This window comes from Condylostylus longicornis, unplaced genomic scaffold, assembly GCF_029603195.1.
Source record: "Condylostylus longicornis isolate FDR11 unplaced genomic scaffold, ASM2960319v2 ptg000001l, whole genome shotgun sequence".
Lineage (NCBI taxonomy): Eukaryota > Metazoa > Arthropoda > Insecta > Diptera > Dolichopodidae > Condylostylus > Condylostylus longicornis.
In genome coordinates, this window is record NW_026577970.1 from 2,769,053 (window position 1) to 2,793,249 (window position 24,197).

General features: G+C 24.0%; 1 protein-coding gene across 5 annotated transcripts in view; it reads right to left on the minus strand.

Moving 5' to 3' along the window:
* The window catches only part of LOC129619308 (protein PF3D7_1417600-like), a 102,720-nt gene that overhangs the window by 47,015 nt on the left and 31,508 nt on the right, over window positions 1-24,197 (minus strand). For all 5 annotated transcript variants that reach the window (XR_008697854.1, XM_055534543.1, XM_055534510.1 and 2 more), the window contains exon 4: window positions 21,862-23,733. Coding sequence is in view for 4 of the 5 variants with exons in the window: in XM_055534543.1 (XP_055390518.1) it covers window positions 21,862-23,733 (1,872 nt within the window). In the remaining variant the exon portion in view is untranslated. The remainder of the gene's footprint in view (window positions 1-21,861; window positions 23,734-24,197) is intronic.

The following is a 24,197-nucleotide window of genomic DNA, read 5'->3' on the forward strand; positions in this document are numbered from 1 at the left end:
ATCTGCCATACAACTTCAAAAGTTATTTAACTATATTTCAGAAACTATTAAAGCTATGGTATTGAAATTTCACACAAACAAATATATTATTAGGGCCAATGTGTTTCATAAAAGTCGTGGAAATTACTTGGCTCCTTCTGGTACCTGCCATACAACTTCAAAAGTTATTTGGCTATATTTCAGAAACTATTAAAGCTATGGTATTGAAATTTCACACAAACAAACATATTATTAGGGCCAATGTGTCTCATAAAAGTCGTTGAAATTACTTGGCTCCTTCTGGTACCTGCCATACAACTTCAAAAGTTATTTGACTATATCTCAGAAACTATTAAAGCTATGGTATTGAAACTTCACACAAGCAAATATATTATTAGGACCAATGTGTCTCATAAAAGTCGTTGAAATAACTTGGCTCCTTCTGGTACCTGCCATACAACTTTAAAAGTTATTTGGCTATATCTCAGAAACTATAAAAGCTGTGATATTGAGATTTCACACAAGTGAATATATTAGTAGAGCCGATGTGCTTGATAAAATTCGATAAAATTTCTTGGCTCTTTCTGGTAGCTGCCATACAACTTCAATAGTAGTTTGGCACAACCAGTATTTTGAAAAACACATAGTACTGAAATTTTGCATAAATTAATATGGTAATACGGCAACTTAAAGTCATAGTCTGCCCCATAGTTAGTTATGTCACATTAGTTATTCGCACATAGGATAACAAATTTGTACGGGTATCACAGAGTTGACAAGGTCAACTCTATTTTTTTTCTCGTTTTTATTAATTTTAGGGTTCGCATTCTATTAAGTCTCACATTTAAATATAAATTACAATGCAAGTAAAATGTATAATATGATGATGAGAACCTTCATATTTCATTAATCTGGTTGGATTCTCTTGTTATTTTTTAATTTTTCTCTTTTTTTTTCAATTTCCATTTGGAATTTTGATTCTTTTTTTAAATAATCTAGGTATTTATTTTCTTTTCATTTTATTTTTCTTTTTTAATGAACTCATACATATATATTTTTACATTCATATACACAATCATATGGGTATGTACGCTTTTTATTGTACGTATTTAATATTGAAATGGCTTTTAAATAATATAAGAATGCATAAAGGCTTGAAGGTTAATATAATATACTTATACCCACGTACAATGTCTATGTATATTGTTGTATTGTTATACACATACATATGTACCTATATTCTTTATTATTATTTTTCTTCTATAGCTACATATATTTATAAAATCTAAATGAGCCAGAACTAACAACTTTGTTTCCATTTTATAGTTATTTTTCATATGAAATAAAGTAAACATGAAAAAAAAAAATTAATCAACTATCATGATTTTATGAAGTTTCTTTAACAAGTTCAAAAATGATCATTCTATTACCATTGAATTTGCTTTTTCATCTTTATATTTCTAATGATTAAATTTAAGAATTTTACGTTTTTTTTCTATTTGTACAAATTTACAATATTTTATTAATATATTTGAAAATTGCGAGATTAAAAGAATGTTTTATAAAATAAGCCGAGTGGCAAAAACAGGTATTTTTTATGCCGAATCAGGATTTTCAATTTATTTCAACTTTGAAAAATTTAATATTTTTTTAATAAGAAATGGTAACCTTCATTTGCCTATGATTCAAAATTATATTTAATTAATGAAAGATCTTATAAATACTTAAGGATTATTAGAAAAAACGCATATAATCAAAGTTACTAAATACAATAAATACTTATGTATACGCATATTTTATAAACACAAACGTTTTCTTTTTATTAGCAAATCCAGTTTTAATTAAATCCTACTTTATGTTAAATTTTCTAACTTGTTTAAATAATGTAATACAAAAAATCGTTTCAAATTTTATGTCAGAAGGCAATATAGAAAGGAAGAGGACTATAACAAACTGATACAGGTGCAGTTTCCACTGTTCCCAGAGCTAATGTTTTTATTTTCTCTTAAAATATTGAAACAGTGTTTTCCTTCCATTTACTTTCTTGTTGCAACTCTTTCCATTCTGATGGTATTCAGCTATGCCAAAATTTGTATGAGTTTTATAAATCTTAGAAAACTTTTATTAAACAACATTAAAATATTTAAAGCTCGACTACATTGTTTGGAACATATTAATATAATAGTTATTAAATAATTTTTGTAACAAATTCGATAGAAAATTTATTGCAGCCTCTTATAAATTAATTGATTTTCAAATTTTGTTAAACAAAAACATGTTTTCATATGTTTTTGATAAACATATGTATGTCGTAAAATTCAAAGATAAAATGACAATAAGTAAGTACATATTTATATAGAATATTACAAATACAAAGAGCATTTCTTAGAAATCTAATTAAAATAGCAAAAACTTTGAAAGTTTCGAAGATTGTATAATTAAGTATGGATAAATGATTAAAAACACGGTTTTCTATTTGTCAGACAGGGTTAGATATACAAATTCCTTTCCTTAAAGTTTTTTTTTTGCAGACGAAATCTATGTATTTAAAGCGATTGACTGGACTAAAATAATTTAAACGAAAGAGATTCTAAAACTGATTTTGAATATCAAAGCAAAATTTTTTATTTTCAAAATCTACAGGACACTTAGTTTCATACTTTAATTTAAAGCTGTTCTATCTAAAAATGCAATACTTACGAATGTCAATTTCAAGAAGTTAATAGTAAAATTTACACATTCATATACGCGAAAAACTTATTTTGTTTTTTGCAATAAATCGTTTTCATATTTATTTATAAAATATAGTAAAGAAGATTTTAAATTTTTAGATTATAGAAATTATAATTATACTCATATAATTTCCTCAGGTCAAAAGGTAATTGTATTACTAAAATATCAATGCTTCTTGATTAGTAAACAATTTTGTTTTTAAAAGAAAAAATAAACGAAAATGCGAATAAATATGTACTACATATTTGTTTAAGGTTAAAGCTCTTCTTTGGCATGTTTGGCGAATCAATTGTAAGTGAAGAAAATATTCAGATATCTACTACATAAATTATTACAATTTACTAAAATAAATATTTACATTATACTCGCTAAACTTGCTATATTGTACTCACTTCTCTTTCTTCTTACACTTACCTTACCTACTATACTACTTCTTCAACATAATCAATGAATTCCTCATCTTGATTGTTGTTGAAATAATTATATCAGTTTTTGTCCGGAACGAACAAAATTTTAAAATAAAAAAAACCATGCGTAGTGTAAGAAAAGAAGTAAATAATAATGAAATTACAAATTGAATGAAAAACGAAAATAATATTTAATTTCCGTATATAATTTACCACAAAAATAAAAAAAAAAGCAAAAATTTAAAAAAGTATTGAAAATTGAGATAAAATGTCAATGAAAATGAATAATGAGCAAAAGAAAAATCATATGGTAACTTATGAGAATCAAAATTGTTTTTAAAAATATTATAAAAAAGAAAACATAAACAAGAAAATTAATAAAAATTATTGAATCTGTTCCGATAATTATTAATTTTCATACATCATTATTTTACGAGCTGTGCAATTAAAAACTCACTCTCTAAATTACTCTCAACGGCTTACTCACACACGTAATTTTAATTTCTAATGTTCACAATATTACTGTATTTTAACTTTTTAAAAATAAACCGGCAATTTAACACATGAGGTATTAAGATTCTGACAGCACGAAACTAAAATATTCAATCTCAAATACAACATAGTTTTTTTCGACAGAAATAAATTCTTTTTTTTAAAAGATTGTGCAGATTTTTTATAATATCACTATATTATACACTTTTAGTCTAACTTTTTATCTAAGAAGTGATAAAAATTAACGAGATGAAATTACCTCAATCTACTTCAAACGTACTTCTTCGAGACTTGCAACTCCAATACCCAAATGAAAGGTTAGCAAAATAAAAAAGCGTTTTTATGTTAGCCAAGATAACTACAGTGGTTATAGAAATAAAGCACCCTGCCTTCATATAATATTCGACCACTAAATTTGTTTTTAATTACATTTTGCTGTCATCACTATTGTTCGCTAAAAGTAAGAGCAATATGTTATCAAAACTAATTTCGGGAAAAAATGGACTTTGCACTCTATGTATTGGATATAAGTATTAGTTTATAATATAAAGTCAATATTTTAAGTTTTATGTAAAATAAAGCCAATGTGTTTAATATTAAAAATATCAAGCGAAAAAAAAGTTTGTTGAATATTTTTGTATATTACAATATAAAAAAATATTTTTTCAGTTTATTTTTTAAATTTTTATTATAAGTTTGATGCAAAATATCAATTAGGAATTAAGAAGGAACTTATTATGCAGCAGAAGAAATAATAAAGTTATTATGAAGGTAAATCTCGATGAGGATATTGAATAATTGTTAAAGAGTTAAGGAGAATGATTGAAAATGATTTAAATCTATATTGAACGCAGATAATAAAGTTGGATATTAGTTCATAATACGCAGATTCATACCCTCTAAGGCTATAAAAACTGAATTAAATTTGAATATGTTTGCAATATTTCTAAGTACTTTAAGTATTTGAAGAATATTTAGTCAATAGAGGTGGTTCCAGAATCAGTTATCAAACAAATTGCATTTTAGCTTGTACTTACTAAATAAATATTTATATATGTACTTTTTATAAAAATTGATGCATTATTTTTTTTACAGCTCCATTAAAACATTTAATTTTTCTGGGTGTCTCTTTCTTTATTATTTTTTAAATATGCCGTAATTTTATTAATTCCCTTTAAAAGAAATATACAAATATAATTTTCTTTTCAAAATACACCACTTTAGTTTTTAGAAAATATTTATATGAAGACTACTTGCTTACTTATGCGAAAAAATTGCTTTTGTTATTAACGCACATTTTAAGTAGAAGTCATAGTACCTACAGTATTTACTTGGATACTTACAAGAATATTGTATATTATACTGTGTATGTATAAATGTAAGTACAAAAATAACTGTAGTTTTAACATTAATTATTTAATTATTTTTTCGCTTTTTACTTCATACTCCTATTAAAATTTTGAACTTCCACAGTTTTCATTATCATTTTATATTTTAACCGCAATTCTATGCCTTTAAAATTTTTAATTTTTTTTTTAAACTGGTGTGAGCATTTATAACTTTGCGTTTTTTTTTTAATTTTTACGCTTTAACATAAATTTTGTAAGTTTGCATGTATTTTAAAATTAATGTCTGTAAGTATATAAGAATATAAAATTTCGTGTTTTAGGAACAATTTAATAAAGATTGTACTCATGTGTATTATTTTCTTATATTACATTCTTATGCGGTATAGTATAAGTACATACACATACATTTCTCTTGTTTTGGTTCATTTAAGGGCAAAATAATAAATAAAATTATAGCTGGAAAGTTTAATTTCCAACCAAAAAAAAAAAATAACTAAAACAACAGAACTAGTTATCTAAAGCAATAAGCTAGTAAATTTTAAATGGAAGCGTGAGCGGGGACAACTTCATTTTCATATACTTACATACTTACATACTTTGACAAAAACATTTATTTAACAGTAGGTTGATATTAGTTTTTAAGTCATAATTTTGAAAAAGATAACTTTCAAATAAAGTAATAACAATTACATATACAATTGTTGAATACAAGTGGCATGAAAAGTCAAAGAAAATGAAAACTTTTTCTACTACAAATTCATACATAAAAACTCAAATGTGTTAAATTTTACGGATGATAAACGACTAACTGATTTATTGGCTTATCATTAATTCACTTCCAATTCTAAAAAATCAATAACTTCCTTTCAAAATTATTTATTTTCCAAATACATATTTAACATCAAAACATAAAAACATGTATATATAAGTATATGTACATTTATATATAATAAAACAGAAATTAATTAATTTTCATAAAATAATGGATATTCTTTGAGAAGATGGTTCTAAAAAACAGTCATTAACTATTTAGCTTTTTACGTTTTTGCAACTATATGAAAACAGTTCTAATAGCAGCCCTGGCGTAAGACTATAGAAGTATTTTACAGAAATTGTTCATAAGTACTGAAGAGCTGGTTCTTGCAGTGGCAAAATGTTTGTCAAAACTATATTGTGAAGTCTAATGGAAAACTCAATACTGTAACTTATACCTAATATGTATACAATATAATATATACTTATATTTATTAACATAATATACATATGTAGGTACTCTATTTTGTAATATCTCAATAACATATAGATTTGACTTCATTTTCAACAAAAGTAGGTAATTAAATTTAAGTATTTTTCAGTATCGTTAGTCAGTCAATGTATTATGAATATGCAGTAACAATTAAATGTTACTGCATATTCATAATACAAAATATTAATATTTGTTTCAAAAATTGGTAATGATTTCAACTCATATCTTTGACTGTATGTGTTATTTTATATTTTTACAAATTTCACTTTTGTTTTCCACTTCTATACATTTTGTATTCAGTCATAAAAATTAATTTTAAAGAACAACTTTCCTTTAATGAACACAAATTATTAAAATTTGTATAAATGGAATTACCAAAATTAAAAAATAAAAAGCCATTAAGTCATACGTTACTGAATTCTACTTAAAAGTAACTATTTATTTAATGGCCCAGGAAATCTAAAATTATACATAATTTTTGAAATTCAACAAAAAGCAAAAATCAAGTTCAAAATAATAAATGTAGTAGATTTGCAGTTCTTTTACCAAATCTGGACTTATTTTTTTATAAAAGCAGCAATCTATAAAAGGTATCACATATTATAAAGTATAATAATATACAGTAGAACTGAAGTTATATTTACATGCCCATAATAGAAAAGATCAGTTATTTGATTCTAAAATTATATGTATTGAATACTGTGCTATATGAACTAACACTCACTTATTACAATACAAACCTTGACATGAAATTTCAAAATATGTAACGTCATGTACTAAAACATGTAAAAAAATAAAAAAAAATCATATATTGGCTGCTGCAGCAATATGATTTGCAAATCAATTAAATTTACTTTTTAGTTGCACTCTTGTGTCTATGTCATACCCCTTTCACTTGTATTCAATATTTAGTTATCTAAACCCTTTCTGACATTAATTAGTTCATACAAATGCGAGTTTACTGTATATCGATTAGCGAATAATATTAGCACAAAAATCGCACCCAAAGTATAACACTATTATAACCTAAAAACAAAATTGTAAAAATTTCAATGATATTAGAAAATATTCATATTTTTCAAAGAACCCAATTTTTTTTTTAAAAAGTAGGCTATAGCTTAAACATATTGGAGCCGGTTTAAACATTAAACATGATTCATGAGCTTTATTTACCATTTTCGTTAGTTTTTCAGGCAGTGCATCTACACTGCCTGAAAAACTAACGAAAATGGTAAAATTTTTTTAAAAAATCCACAAACAAGAGAATGAAAATAATTAAGACTTAGAGCTCAAAGTAATTTATATTTGAAATATATCTTATTGTTGCTGTGTTATTCTTTAGAAGTGATATACTTACTTACATTAATTATATTCGACATTCAAATACTTAACAAACTTTACAATTAAAAATAAATTTAAAACTGCAAATAACAGTTCTATATAGTTTCTTATAAAATTATATCATTAAAATTTGTAGGTGGCAGATATTTATATGATTTAACCCGCCCCTGCTTAATTTTATTTTGTCTATTATTATTTTAACTTACTTAATTATGCATACACTTGTTAAATATTTTGTTAACTTTTGTATTACACTTCATACTTACATATTCAATGTTATTGTAAAAAGTAAAATTTATTTTCATAATTAATTGAACGTGATCAGAGCACTAAAATTTCATTTTCATTTTCTCACTTAACTGATCAAAAAATAAAGACAAGTTTGAAAACAAAATAACAAAATAAAACATAATATCAAAAAGTCGTGAACATATCGAAATTTTTTAGAAATAGTAATCACGTCACTCAAATAATCAGTTATTGTAATTGTATAGCCCATCTCTCTTTAACTACCTATAAATAAAAAATATATTGTATTTTGTGAAACGGTTCTTCCAGTAAGTACAATAAAATTTTGCTTTTTGTCAAACGAGAGGTAATGATCTCCAATTATATATATGTATTTATATTAACAACATGATGACTTTTATTCGTAATGAAAAATTAAGCACCTTTGAACAAGTGAAATTGTGATAAAAGTAAAATAAATAATTTTTAATGAAAATAAAATTTCAATTCCGAATTTCATTTTAATTAATAATTAAAATAAATTCACTCTGAATTCGCAAGCAAACTTATATTTTCTATTTTGAAAAAGTTCATGTATTTACACTTAAGTATGAGATTTACAAGGCATTAATTATTCCAGTGAAATATTACTATACCAAACTGTATTCTGAAAGCGAATTTCTCGATAACAGTAATTATAAAATAAATTATAAAATTAAATGATCTGTAGAAATATTGGTAGTAATAAAATCAATAATCAAATCCTATAATTACCAATTTCTGTACAGTTTCCCAAAATGGTAACAAGCTTTTAAAATAAAATTTTAAATTAAAATGAAAACAATTCTTAAAAGAAAATTCTATTTTTCTTATTCATAGACCCTTTATTATAAATATTTGTGTTTTAAAAGTTGCTTGAATTATTAAGTAAGGAGTGAAAATGTCTGCAGGTACTTCGGTTACATTATTTGATTATAGAAAATATTACGAATTATACAAAGGTATATCGTTAGTTACTTACTTTCGTTATTTATTCCATTGGTAAGAATTATAAAAATATTTTATAGTTTGTAGTTTTTTTTAATTTTCTTATTTTCTTTATTTAGAAAGAGTCAAGCGTGCTAACCTCATCAACAATAACAATAATGAGAAATATATAAATAAGACCAAAATTGATTTATTACCTGTATTGTAAAATGAAAGTAAATAAAATAGAGAACTAAATAAATAATCAAACAAACAAATAAATAAAATGAAAACATTTATGCAGGTGAATAAATTAAAGTAAAAGTTATAAGGTATAACTGAAAAATTAATATAAATCTAGATATAAAACAAAAAATTTTTATCTTTGTTTTTATTTAATATTTAAATATTATTATAAGAGTTGGAAAAAAAAATACATATATGAATTCTTTTGGGAATTTTTTGACTAAACAATTTATCTTACAATATAATACACGTACGAGTACATATATAAATTAAATTTGCTAATATACTTAGAGTGGAAAAACTAAAAAAAAGAGAATTTAATATATTTATGAATGCATATATAAATACATATCTAGTTAACGTAACATAAGTACACGTTTATATTCGTGTATTAATTATATATTGTATAGCAAAGTAAAATTTAAATGTTGAGAATTCTTTTAAATTTTAAATTTCACATATTATAAACTATTATATAAACATATGTGCATGTATAAATAAGCCCATATATACATACATAGCAAATAATAAGCTTTAGATCTTATAGGGTCGATAAGAGAAAATTATTATTATAACCATTAAATAAAAATATTAAAAGAAAAATAATGTAAAAAGAAAATCTTACAAAATATGATTTCTTTTGAAGAAACTATAAGAATTTAATGAGTTCACTTATTTACTTAATATGGTGAAAATTTTTAGAGCATATTGTAGAGAAAAACATCCAAATTTGATACTCTTTTCTCGAATATTAAATAGAGAATTTTTCGAAATTGATTGTTTTTCGTTATATCAATTATTATCAGAAATTATTATTTTTGATAGCTAGATAAATATGCCAATTATTAGAGCAAGTGTATCGTAACTAGATATATTCTGTAAATTAGACTTTTTGTCTTCTTATTCAAATTAAAAAAAAAAATCTTATTTGGTCAGTACATAACTGAAAAACAAATTAGAAAATGTAATTTTGAATTCCCCAAAAACTTCGGCAGCTAGTTCCGGTAGCAAACAAAACTCTAACACAAAATTTTAAAAAAAATTCTGTTAACTATTTCCTTAGTAAAGTTAAAGTTCGATTTTGGCGCCCAGATATGCCCAAAAAATTTATTGGTTCATTGTTTTAACATGCTGAATTTTGTTATTAAATTTCAAAGAAATTTGTTGAGTATTTCTTTACTTATATGTGCAGATATGTGAACTTGTCCATTCGATATGCCATCACCTTGTCTTTGTATGGCACGTGGTAGGTTATGCTGTTGATGAACAATACGAATTATTCATGTGTAAAACATAATGCATATATTTTGGCGTTATTATTTTAACAATATGATAAAGAGCGATATATATGTATATATTGCGGTATATATATATATATATTTAGTGGTTTTACAACGAACCAAGAGCAACTGCCTTTGAACATGATAACATCTTAATTTTTTAATGTAATTTTTAATGTAATTTTTTCCGCAGAAAATATTTTATTGAACCTTTTTGAAAGGTATATATACTTATTAATTTTGGTATGAATTTAGCAATAATTTGAAGTCCTCTGAGGCATATTCATCTGTCCATCCGTCTGTTCGCCCGATAAATAAAAAAAGGAGTAAAACAGACACAACCAAACTTTCAGAAAATGTCTCTTTTCTGTTAAGCATTTCTATTATTGCAATTGCAAGAGCAGACCAATTAGAACAACTGTTTCAAGTAGCTACCAACCAACTTTGAAAAATTATTTTATAATAGAAATATTATAAATATTACAAAAATCAATAAAGTTAGCTGCATGAAATTTAGCAGTCCTACATAATGTCTAATTATAGTTCCAATATGTTCTAGATGTTTTTGTAAGAAATTGTATGTAATTTCACACCTATGTATACGTACACATATATGGAGATATCATACAATCGAAATCCAAGACAATTTATTTAAATTTCAACTCATATTGCAATGAATATAAGTATTAACTACATAAATACAAAATAGAGTATAAAATAACTGCCTAGGCTCTTAAGTACTTTTACAAAAAAATTTGTATTATAGTCAAAGAAAAGCCATTTCAGACCTAAAAAATTTTAAATATTCTCTGAAACAAATCTAATGTTGTTTCTCCAAACTCCCACTTATAGATGAAGTGATATAAAATTATTGATTCAAAATATAATATTTATTTAAGTTTAAATATTTTAATACCTCCAAAAATACTTAACAAATAATATGCTTTTCATAAACACAATATATTGCAATATGTAGCGAGAACTGCGCTATATTTCTGCTCATAAACAAATGTTGCTAATCAAGTTTGTTCATAAACATTGTAAATCTATCACAAAAATATTTAAATTACCATGCGCAGTTAAATCAGCTGTACTTTTTTTTTACTAGTTTTTGCAGTTTAGTTTTACATTTTTAATTGTTAATTGCTGTACTTAAATACAACAAAATTTCTTTTTGTTTCAGTTTTCTTTCTTTGTTTTTCTTAATTTTTATTTTTTCTGAAATAGAATTTTCCACTATTTGGCCGAAATAAATTTTTTTTTTTGCTAACATGTTTTGTTCATGAACACAATACTGAAAATTCAAAATATCAAAAGTTTTTTTACAACTGTCAAAAATATATTGCGTATGTATCACACATTATTGTTTTGCAGTATTGTGTTTATGAAAATCTCTAATATTTTAGAAAATTATTAAAATGAAATTTACCTACATCAACATAACTAATATAAAAGATGATTTTAAATTTATAGTGCTATTTTTTTATTATATAATTTATGTATAATTATTTGAGTAAATAATTCGGAGATAACAAGATAACACTAGAAGTAGGTAGAGTTGACCATTTCAACTCTGTGATACCTGTACAAAAGAAAAATGTATGTATGTAAGCTTTCTATGATGTTAAAATAATTTTTTTAATACAATATTTTGTTTCTCCCTACTTATAATTCAAAGTATTCCACTTGCATAATTTGACAATGTTTCTAATAACTGGTATGAGAATAATTTTAGTTTTTAAGCTGACCCGGGTTTTCCTAACTATAAATTAAAATCATAAAATAATTTTTAAAATTAAATTGAAAAATTTTAAAATTGATTTGAAGTTTCTAAAATAAATTCTTTAATTTTCATTTTAATAATATAAGTACTTACGTAAGTATGTATTTAAAATTTTTAATTGAACTTAATAAAATTGTTTAATTCAGAAATCAATAAATTAGGTAATCACATTTTGATTTTGCAATAAGAGTTTCCTGTACTTATATTAAGTCTATACATCCAAAAATATTTATTTACATATACTTACATACATTTACATTTATATCAAACTAATAGATAAATTTATTATGAGACACCTGGAATCAAATAAATTAAATTATGATAAAAATTTTTATTAAAAAATTTATATAGTGCCTTATTATATTAATAAAACGCTTGATAATTAAATATTTGAACAAGTTTTGTAGAAGTGTGTAAATATACCAAAAATAATATTTTCGTTGATAATATGCTCGTTATTATGTCATCAGCAGAAAATTTTTTTATTAGTTTATCTCTGGTTAAGAATAGCTTATTATAATATGTTTTTTTTATTTCGAAGTCAATTTTACATATGAATATAAAAAATGTATTCATTCCTAATTTAGACATTAAATATTTATTAGATGTAAATTTATTTTTTCATTCATAAAATTATAAAATTTTCTCATACATATATAAATATACTATTATGTATGAATAGATATGTATATGTGCATTACATTTACTTATATGCAGGTTTGAATCAAATTTTCACTTCAAATTAAAAATTTTAAATACTTAGCATTTTTTTAAATAAATTAACTAGCTAATAATGAAATTGAAAGTTTACAACTGTTTAAGTAACACGCTATAAAGCATTTCTGCTTTTTAAAACTCAAAATGTATGGAAACAAATCATTGTACATGTGTTTATTGTATATAGCGGCTAATTACAGTTAGAAATAAATAATTATGGAACCTGTACAAATCATGCTAGAAAGGGTATTATAAATCTACATTTAAGTTTACAGCTTTGAAATAAAATAGTGACCGATATGTAAGTAAGTATATATGTAAAAAATATATTTTTATTAGTTTTAGAATTCTGACTGAATTTACGCATGCCTGTGATTTCGCTCCACAAATTTTCCTAGCGATTAACCTAACTTCATCGAATTTCAACAAAATGTTCATAAAAATGAAAAATTCCGTAAAATAAAATATTTTAGCTACATATATTGAATTGCTTAACCTATTAATTTTTCAATTTGAATCCTGCTCAATTTTTAGACTTTTATTCTTTATTTCATTTTTATTTTTACAAACATTTGTTTGTCAATTGTAATGTAATCGCATGTTGCAGATTCAAATATACAATTTTCCGAAACTTTACGACTGTCGGTGTAACACACATTACGGCAATGTAAACTATTGCATTTAAATCAGTATACATTGACTATTCATTTGTGATTTCGTGTTACTGTCCCTGTGGCAGTGTTGCAGTTCAGTTGAAACAGTTCATTTCTCAGAAGTTATTTTGAATACAGGGTTGAAATGTCGCAACCAATGAACTATTCTATGGTCTCTATTCTAAAAAAAAAAAGTGGTAAAAATTACGAATATGAATCTAACTAAGTTTCACAAAACTCTTTAAATCAAGAGTTATATTAGCATTACACATTGGCTATGAGCAACTCTTCCTATTCATGTTTTTATTTAAAGAAAGATTTTATGATATCAAGTGATTTTAAAAGTGAATTTTTTTACCGAAGAATGAACGATCCATTTAATTGACCTTGGATTCACTTAATAAACAAATTTAAGCACTTTGTCTTGCAGCAAAATCTATATAAACAGATATCAATGCATTGGTATATATATTATGTTGTATGCTTAAACACGAACAAACAAACAAAAAAGTGGTTTTGAATTATATTTGAAATCACTATCGAATCAAATAACGTTATATTAGAGTGATTAAAATAAACAGGATCGCACTTGTTTGATTTTAAAAACTTCAACCTGCTTCAACTGTACAAATTATTTCAACTATGTATAGCAATATTATTACCACAAAGTACAATTTTTTTCCTCATTTTCAACACATCTACAGGGAATTCACATTAAAAATATTTTCTTATAAGTTTCATTCTACTCGTTCATTTGAAAATCTGGACAAATAGGAAGACTATAACTACAAACTATAATACATAGACATATTTTTTCAAAAAAAAATTTTTTAATATTTCGTGGGAACGGAAAGGTTTTGAATGAAAATCTGATCGAGATATATAATTACATCATTCGATTAAGTTGTTTAATTATTTAAAGCAACCATATAGAGCTAAAAGTATTTTTCAAAAAATTACTGATTTAAGCTTCCTCCTAAATATATGCACAAAATGAAAGACGAAAGGAAAATTTTCACAAAACACCGTTTTGAATTGTTAACCCGATAAAATTCTAAAAATGACACTTCTTTAGTCACTTAAATTGTTAAAAAGAAATGTGCTATTTTACAATCTAATAGTTTGATCAACTGTATATATTTTGTATATGGTTCGAATATGAATGAACTTTTAAATTGCGTATTCGAATATTGGAAAGTGTCTGAAGTTATGTAATAAAAAAAATTTAAAATGGTACCGCTGACAGTAAACATTTAGTAAGCACATGTCTGTATAATGTAAATATTGAAAAATTAATCTTCATAGTTAAGATATTACATATTATGTTAATCATCTTTCAAATCAAAATTCATGTTTATTAGTTTACACAAAATTAAGTAATTTATGTATGTATTTGTTTGTTGTGTATAAAATTCGCTTAAAAACTTTTTTATTGAAAAGTCGTACAAATTTGTGCATATTAATGAATCCGTTTATGTTTTGTAGCGTGTTACAAATACATTATGTATAAAGCGGAAAGTATTACGAACATAATAAAGATTATATAAAGCAAATCACAAAACAAAACGAAACAAAAAAAAAATGATTTTAAAAAGGTTAGGAAACTCTGAATGAATTTTTAAATTTTATGTAAAATTTTTTATTTTAATTGAATTGAAAAATTATGTATTCCGATCAAATTGATTTGAATTTTGGAATATGCAAATTATTTTCACTTTTAAGAGACATATGTTAAATAGCAATTAGTAGCTATTTTATATATATGACAACATTTCCTTTACATATTAAATTTAATAGTTCTTATTTGGAATATAGTGAAGAATTTTCAATAAAAATTGAAAGTAAAAATATGCAAATAAAGAAGATTTTATTTTAGGTGTTAGTGCAACTAACTTTCGTTAAAAATTGTTTCACTTTCAATTAAAATGTTTAGGATAAAAGTATATGAATCACATTTAAATTCAAGTAATTGTTAAATTTGAGAACGTTGTATTCCAACATTACGTATAATTTCATAAAATCATAATTTTTTAAAACATATTTAATAATATAAGCACAATTATTCTATGCCGCATTTTCTTCTATTGTTTTATGTAAAAGAACATTGTTTTCAAAGCAGATTTCGCTTTATTGACATATTATTAATCGACAAAAGCATTATCATTTTATTTTACATAAAATGAAAAGAGGTAACTCTTTTGCACCTTTAATTAAAATTACATCTTAGTAAAATATTTTGATTTAAATATTAAGTATAACAGTTACAAATGAAAACAAATTTAAAATTGAAAGTGAAACGAATTTATAAATAAAAACAAATTTTTTAATCAAATCCAATTGATTTTATATTTAAATATATTAAGTAGTAATTAAAGTAAGTACTACAAATAAATAAAAGATCGCGATACATGTGTTAAACTTCTAGAAGTTTGAAATTTTGTTGAACTTTTTGCAATTTATTTAGATTTGAAATAACAAATTCAATATAAAAATTTAATTGAATTATAAGTTATAAATGTAATTGAGTTCAGTTTGAATTTAATAATTTTTCTAAAATATTATTTATCAAAATGCCTTACGTCTACATCTGTTTTAATTTAAAATTATAAGAAAATCAGAAAACACATAAGGAAAACTTAAAGTTTTCTACGACTTACAGCATACAAGTTTTAGGATTTAACAATAAGACCCAAATACAAAAAAATAAATCTAACTTGATTAAACTTAAAAATTACAAAAGGAGCCTAATTTTGTTCAAAAGGCTCAAAATTACAGCATTGAAAATATCAGCAATCATTTAAATTTTTTAATACATAAATTAATATTTTACTACACTACCAATTTATTTATATTATTTATTTCAATATTTAATTCAAAAAACGAAATATGGCGAATTGGGAAACCAATTTCATTAAGAAAGTTGACTCAAAAACTTGTGCAAAACTTCTTCCTATGCAAATAAACCAATATGCGTACATGTGTATTAATATTTTAGAATTACTTGCATATTATGTGTGTACGTACAACAGTTCTCTTCGCCGTAAATTATGTATGTACTTACTTATACGAAATCAACTAATATTATAGTTAATAACATATTATTTGCGTAATAAAGCAGTTATTGTAATATATTCAATAAATTATAACATTGATTAATGGCAAAGACAAGAAACATTTGCAAATTACATACTTGTATTTTAAAAAAAGCAAAAACGAGTTTATTATAAACATTATAACAGAGAAAATTAATATTTTGCATATACATAAGAATTCCTACATACTCGTATGTACATAGACACACTGTAAATCATATATACATATATATATAAATATAAGCATATAAGAAAACAGTATTAAATATTGTGATGGTTTAGAAAGCTTTCTACAATAATTTATCATTAGTAATACCGGTTCTCAAATCATTTTATTATTAGAATATTCAATAAAAGCAGTAAGTATACAAAAAAAAATTAGAATGTAATACAAGAGTTGCTATACAGTATTTGCGGTTATTGAACCATACGATACAATTTTCTTTTCATAAAAAAAAAGTATGACTAGAATTCATGTTATTTGTTATTATATAATTAATTTGCAAACGATAATGAATTTTCTTTATGGACATGTACATGATATATATATATATATATATGTATATGTAGATTATATACATTATATGTATATACATGTGGCATGGTATAGTTGTAATATTGAAATATTGATAATTTCTCATAAATTATAAGCTAAAATGAATTAAATTATATTAAAAAAATATCTTTTAAATGGCTGTGTACTATATAAATACTAAACGAATGTATATATTATATAACGTATGTATACAAAACTAAACAAATTTAAGTTAACGTAAAATTTTAATTAAAAAAATTTTATGTTTTTGAATTTTTTTTGTAATTTTATTTTCGAATCAATTAAAATTTCCATTAGCACTTGCACTTATATAAATAGCTATATATGAATTCAATATTAATAAAATTTTATGTAATTAATTAACTAGTAATTTTTTTAAACTAATTTTCTTTTAAATCTATTATGCACATGGCTTTTCAATTTTAGGCTTATAAGAGTTTATATATACATATGTATATGATTTACGTATTTCTAAACTAAGTTTATAAACGTTTATCTACCTGTACTCACAATTATTACTGAGTGTCAAATAAAATATATGGAATGTAAACATGTTAGGCATTCGAAATAATATTTCAAAAATTACATATTTATTAATGTCTTTATTTATAATTTATTTAGTAAAATTGGGCCAAAGCAATGGTATATATTGTAGCACTTTTTCCTTCAAGTGAAAATTCTGCTTTCAAAAACAATCTATGTACTACATTATTATAATTTTTTTCATTTATATACGAAAATATTTCAAAGATTGCATACATTTAGGATAAGGTGAAAAAAAATTCAAAGAGGCGTTACATTATGTTCGAATTTAGGGGTTAGGTTTCTGCATTTATAGAATTTTGAAAAAGCTTGCAGTTTCGGAAATATATGGTGTCTAAAATTCAAATTTTGAAAGGCGATTTCTTGAAAGAGGGTAGAGGTGGAAAAAAATTTTCTTCCAACGAAGTGAAGCATTTTTTAATTTAATAATGCTAAAATTTCAGACTTCTAAAACCTGCATTATAGAAGGAAAACGATTGTTTTTTTAAAGTTCAAATGTGGTAGTAACAGAAGCCAACCACTATTTTTCTACGCTTGCAAAATTTGGTAAAAATAATTCGTTAAAAAATGACATTAGGATGTTGGAGGGATATATAACTTTTAGAGGGGGAAGATAGGTTAAAAAATTTCTTCTACAAGTTCTTCTACAAGAAATAAGTTTTTAGTAAAGATGTACATATAAAATTTCAACTTTCCATCTTCAAGGATGTAGAAGTTTTGTGAACATGTTCACGGACTGAAACTAATAAACATTTTTTTTTTCAAAAATTTTTCGAAAAAATGCTAAGAAGTAAGAAAGAACAAACAAAGTACCAATTTTGAAATGTAACAATTTTTTAGTAAGAATTCGTATCGCCCTAGAAATAAATTTATAACTCGAATTACTTACTTTATTTTTATCCTACGGGATAAGTTATAATTGCAACTCTACTTTAGTAGAGGTTTTGGATTAAAATTTGCACCTATAAGTGTCAGATGCCAACATTAAATAGTAAATTAATAAAGCATTGTCCCTTTTCAAAGCCATTAGTGCGAGATGAAATTGTTTTTATTTGTAAACCAGAAAATTAGATAATTATTTTGTAAAACTATAAAAATAAAAATTTTTTGGGTTTAAAAAAAAAAAAGAAAAAAAACCTAAGTTCATAATACTGATACTGAATTGTTCATCATATTTTTTCTACAAAATACGCTTAGGAAACTTGTACAGACTCAAAAACTCAATGTATTTTTTGAAATTATTTGAATGTTGCTCTTTAATTTTAGATATTCCAAATTTTTCAAATATTTAGATATTCTTCATATTTCTGTTTCGATAGGCTTAATCAAGTATTCAAGTAGAAAGTAGTACAAACAGTTTAAACTTTTATTATCATTTATATAAAATAATGTGAAAAAAAGGGTTTGATTTGCATTTCCACCAAACACAAATATAATTAATTGCGGTTCAGAAATGGATTACTGAAAATCGATATTTGAACATATTATTAACTAAAAAATGTTTAAATATCGTAACATTCCGACAAAGTAAAACCAAAACTAAATTTAGTTTTTGGTTTTAGAAATAATTAATTTTAGGTTGCAGAAAGATTTCTCAAAGAAATTCGTTTACAATATTATAATTAAAATAAATTAAACAATAAAAATAAAAGTGAAAATAAATTCTATTTATATAATAAACAATTATATTGTTTTTTATGAAAATGACCCGGAATCCCTAATTAAAAAATTCGAATGTACTTAAAGCTGTAGCAACATAAGGTCGTTCGCTGCAATTACTATTACCATAAATATTGTTAATTAAATATTTTAATACTTTATATTCAAAATATAAGTTATACAATTTTGATTTCAATACATTAGTAACATAAAAACATAATATGTATGTATATATGCATTTGCATATACATAAATACATAATTATGTACATTTCATCACGTAGTGACATTAACAAAAGTTAATGTCATAAAATTAATTCCAAAAGAATAAATAATATACACTTTCACTTCGTTATTATTATCATAAAGATTGTTTTGAAGTACTTACATATATTGAGACCTTGAACACTTTTAAAATCATTAATAATTAAGTTTAATATCTATGTAGAAATAATATGTATATATATGTATATTTTTTCAAAGTCTTTATTTTTTGAGTACCGGCTTAAAATTATCTTATTTTTGAAAGGATAATTACATCCTTTAAAGTAAGTTTTTTTATTTTACTTTTGCTTATATTCCTAGTTGTGCAACTACAAAAAAAAATTTACATAAAATACACATAAACATTTATGTAAGTACACTTACATATACATGTAAAAAAGAAAAAATCAATAAAATTTGTTACACGTGGACGTCTCGATTAAAAAATGTTTTACATGTATGTGTGCACATAAAATATGTATGAAAGAAAAAGGAAACTTATAAAACATTAAAATATGAAAATGACGCTGAAAATTAAAGTGCATAATTAAAAGAGGAAAAGAAATAAATGCAAATATGTAATTTCATTTATATGCAGATATAAGTATATATGCAAAGGGGAGAGCTCATATGATTGTAGACACAGACAGTACTCAAAGTAAGTGAAAAAAAAATAAAAAAAAAAATTTGATAAAAATAAAAAATAAATATAAAAAAAAATGTATTAAAAAAATTAAAAATCTTGCTACCCTTCACTGATTTTTTTTGTTTTTGTTTCCTTTGGTTTTGGTTTTCATTTCAGTATTGCATATTTAAAACCCATGTATTTTTACATATGTATAAACAAGTGGAAATACAATAAATGTATTCATATAAATAAAATACATAGAGTAGAAATATGCGCACAGAGTTTAAAAAATTTTTTATAGAAATCAAAATCAAATCCGAGTTCAAGTTTCAACTTTATGTTCAGTAAGTTAAAATTCACTGTACAAGTTTAGGGTAATAAAAAAAAATTTTAATAAAATCAATAATAAAATAAACAATATTCAGTATGATAATACACACATCAATTATCTTGATATTTGAAAGAAATAGCAAAGTTTAAGTTTTTCTGATAAAATTGCATTAAATTATAGTTACAAACTGGGCACATGGAACATATACGAAATTTTACATAGGTTCAAAAATTTTGTTGTATTATTAAAAAAAAACATTCAAGAATTTAAAATTCAATTTTTAATTAAATTTGTGCGAAAAAAGAACTTAATTCTAATGTTGGCAGAAAGAACCGATTTTTAATGGTGAGGTTCGTTTACAAAACTATAGAACCACAACATCTCCTGCAATCTCGGTAATTTCTAAGAATTTCATTTGCTCATATCCCTTTTGTACTTAGTAGCTACAATACAACAAAATGAAGTAAATCTTCGGTTCGAATTTTATGTTATTCAAAAAAATCAAGAAAATCAACGTTTATTAGGATATTGCGTTGTATTTGCTTACTTAAATTTTATTGCAAAATTTAAAAATTTAATTGCAAATAATTAATAGTATGGGTTTAATTTAGATCCTATAAGTTTGTTTTAATTTTTAAAAATAAAAAATGTGGCTCAAAATCAATTTGTAAGATTTCAGTTTATAATTTTATTTTTCGAATAAAAAATTGAGTCTATGATAAAATTCCGAATTACAAAAATACAATTTGCAAATTAGACTTCAAAAAAGACATTCTGAATGTAAATTTAATATATTTAAACTTTCATATTTTAACCCTATGTTTACATATTATATGAAAGTAAGTACAACAATAGTAATGGAAACATAATTTAAATACCACCTAAGAATTTTTTTTTCGTTTTTTCCAAGTTATTGTATTACTTGAATGCATGACGATTGCAGAAAATAATATTTTTTCTATAGATATAACTGTATATATAGAATGTGTCTTATGAACCACATGAGTACTTGAGACTTGACTAGTTGTATATAAAATGCAAAATAAAAATACAGACTGTTGTAATAAAAAAAAAAGTTGGTTTTAGTTATAAGGTAAACATAATTTTTATTTTGAATCATAAACGTATCATAGAGACTATTATATTATTATGTATACGTATGTACATATGTATATGTAAGTGCACATTAACTTATTTCTTTGTCGAAAAAATGTTGGACTTTTTAAAGACAATATCAAAATGTTTACAGAATTTATGTAAAAACACAATTTATTATAAAATTGTTATTTTATTCTTCATATTTCAAAAATATTTTAAATTATTAAGTAATAGATAAAAATTGTTAATTATAACATAAAAATTCACTTACCTTTGGTAATTCTCGTTTCCTTTTAATAAATAGCCCATCATTTTCAATATAATCAGGAACTTCTTTTCTATCCTTAAAATTGAATACCATAATATTGTTTTGCGTCTCAATTGGACCGGTACTGTTATTTGAATTTTTCTTTTTCTGTATTAATTGTTGTTGCCAATTATTTAATTCGTTATTATTACTATTATTATTATTTATATTTGCAGTACTTGTTGCTGTTATTGTTCCTGTTGCTGTTATTATATTAGAATTCCCACTATTTTCTAAATTTGCTAATTCATTTTTCTTTTCATTTATTAAATTTTTTTCGATTTCACGCGATGTTAATGCCGGCTTAATATTATTATCTGAAGAATTCGATTCTAAAATACTTATATTCTTATTATTAATATTATTTGATACTGATGAAGATGCTAATTTAGTTTGATTTTGATTTATATTTGTTATGACTAAATTATTATCAATGTTACCACCACTAGTAATACTATGATCTTGATCTATACCAATTGAACTACGTTTTTTTGGTTGTGGTGGTAAATTTTCTTGTATTATGGGTAGAATTTTAGCAGATTTATCCGTAACATTATCATTAATTGATGTTAATTTTAACTTATCCGTTTGGCTATTATTTACTGATGACATTATATCTGATGTAATATTTGACGATATGTTTGTTATAATTTTTGGTTCAGCTACTAATGGTCTTATTATACCAACTTGTTTGGGTGCTGGAGTTGGTGTTATATGCTCAGCAGATGTTGTTGGATTAATGCCAATAAGTGGTGTTGTTTTAACATTTTTGAAACTAAAACACTGAGAACTACCAGCTTTAGAAATATTTTCAAGAGCAGTTTTTGATATTTTTTTAACAATCATATCATTATCACCATCAACTGAGTCATCATCATCATCAGCGTCATCTTCATCTACAGCTGTAACATCATAACTATAAATCTCATCATCATAATCTGTACTTTCAGATCCAGATGATTTATTATTTGGATGATAAACTTTAATTGGCGTTGTAGTGGCGTCTCCTTGAGAAGAAACAACAGATGAATTTGAATTTAACAATGTTGGTGAAGGAGTTTCAATTTTTAAACGATCCATTCGTTTTGTTATTTGTGTAATTGGGGAATCGGTTGTTGAATTGTCAACAACATTATTGTTCGTTGATTGCAAATTCTCGGTGTCAATAACTGGGGAGATTCCTAAGTTATTATCAAATAATTTTCTTGGAATTATATCTGGAGCACGAATTTGTTGCGTCGTCCTTATAGGTGTACTTTCATTTCGATTTCTTAAATATGCAGCATGATTTAATGTTGTTGGTGATGCAATACTATTCAATGGTACAGGCGATTTATTAATGATTTCATTTACTGCTGAGTCTTCTGAATTTTGATTATTAAAACGTTTTGTTAAATTTGAAACTGGACTACTAACTTTTGGCGAGTTTTTGTTGAATTTTTTATTGTTATTATTTGTATTTAAAGCACTACCATTTTGAATATTTAGTGTATTTGGTTTCGATTTAACACCATTCGTAACTGCAGTATTATTTAAAGTACCTAAGCGTTTTGGACTTAATGGCGGTTTTGGATATGATATAGGTGGCTTTTGATCTTGTGATATAATCGATTTATAATTTGCTACTTTCATAGCAACATGGCCACTTTGATGATTTTTAGAAATACCTCTACCGCCGCGACGATTAGCAGACGCCTCAAAAATTTTCAGCGTTTGCTTAACGACATCTGGTGGAGGACGTTCTGTATCATCAATTACAGAGGTCAATCTTTTAGGTGGATGCTTTTCATGTTTTCTCTGTTCTCGTGCATTTAAAATTTTGTCTTCAATTGTAACCTGAAATCAAAAGAAAATACACAAATCATTTAATTTATGTTTGATATGAAAATTTTTTTGTTATCTAAAATATTTAATATTCTAAATAATATCAAAACAAAACTGTTTTATTTTTCAAGTTGATTTTCATATGTGTACGAGTTACAGTTTTACAGTGACGCATATATGTATTTATTAGTGTATTTGTATAAAAATAACCATATATGTATGTATTGATTCATTGTCGGACATTGGACACTGATTTTAATTCAAATATTTGCTTAAATAGTGAATCACTATTCGACAATTTCTTTATCGCTAAAAAATTAATGAAGAAATTCAATTTTTGTTTTTAATAATTGCCCAACATTTTATATAGTGAAAAGTGACTAATCAATAGTATTCCTTGTATACAATATTTTTAAGTTCAAAGTAAAAAGAAATGCATGAAAATTAAGCACTAACACATTCTATATATTTCTGTG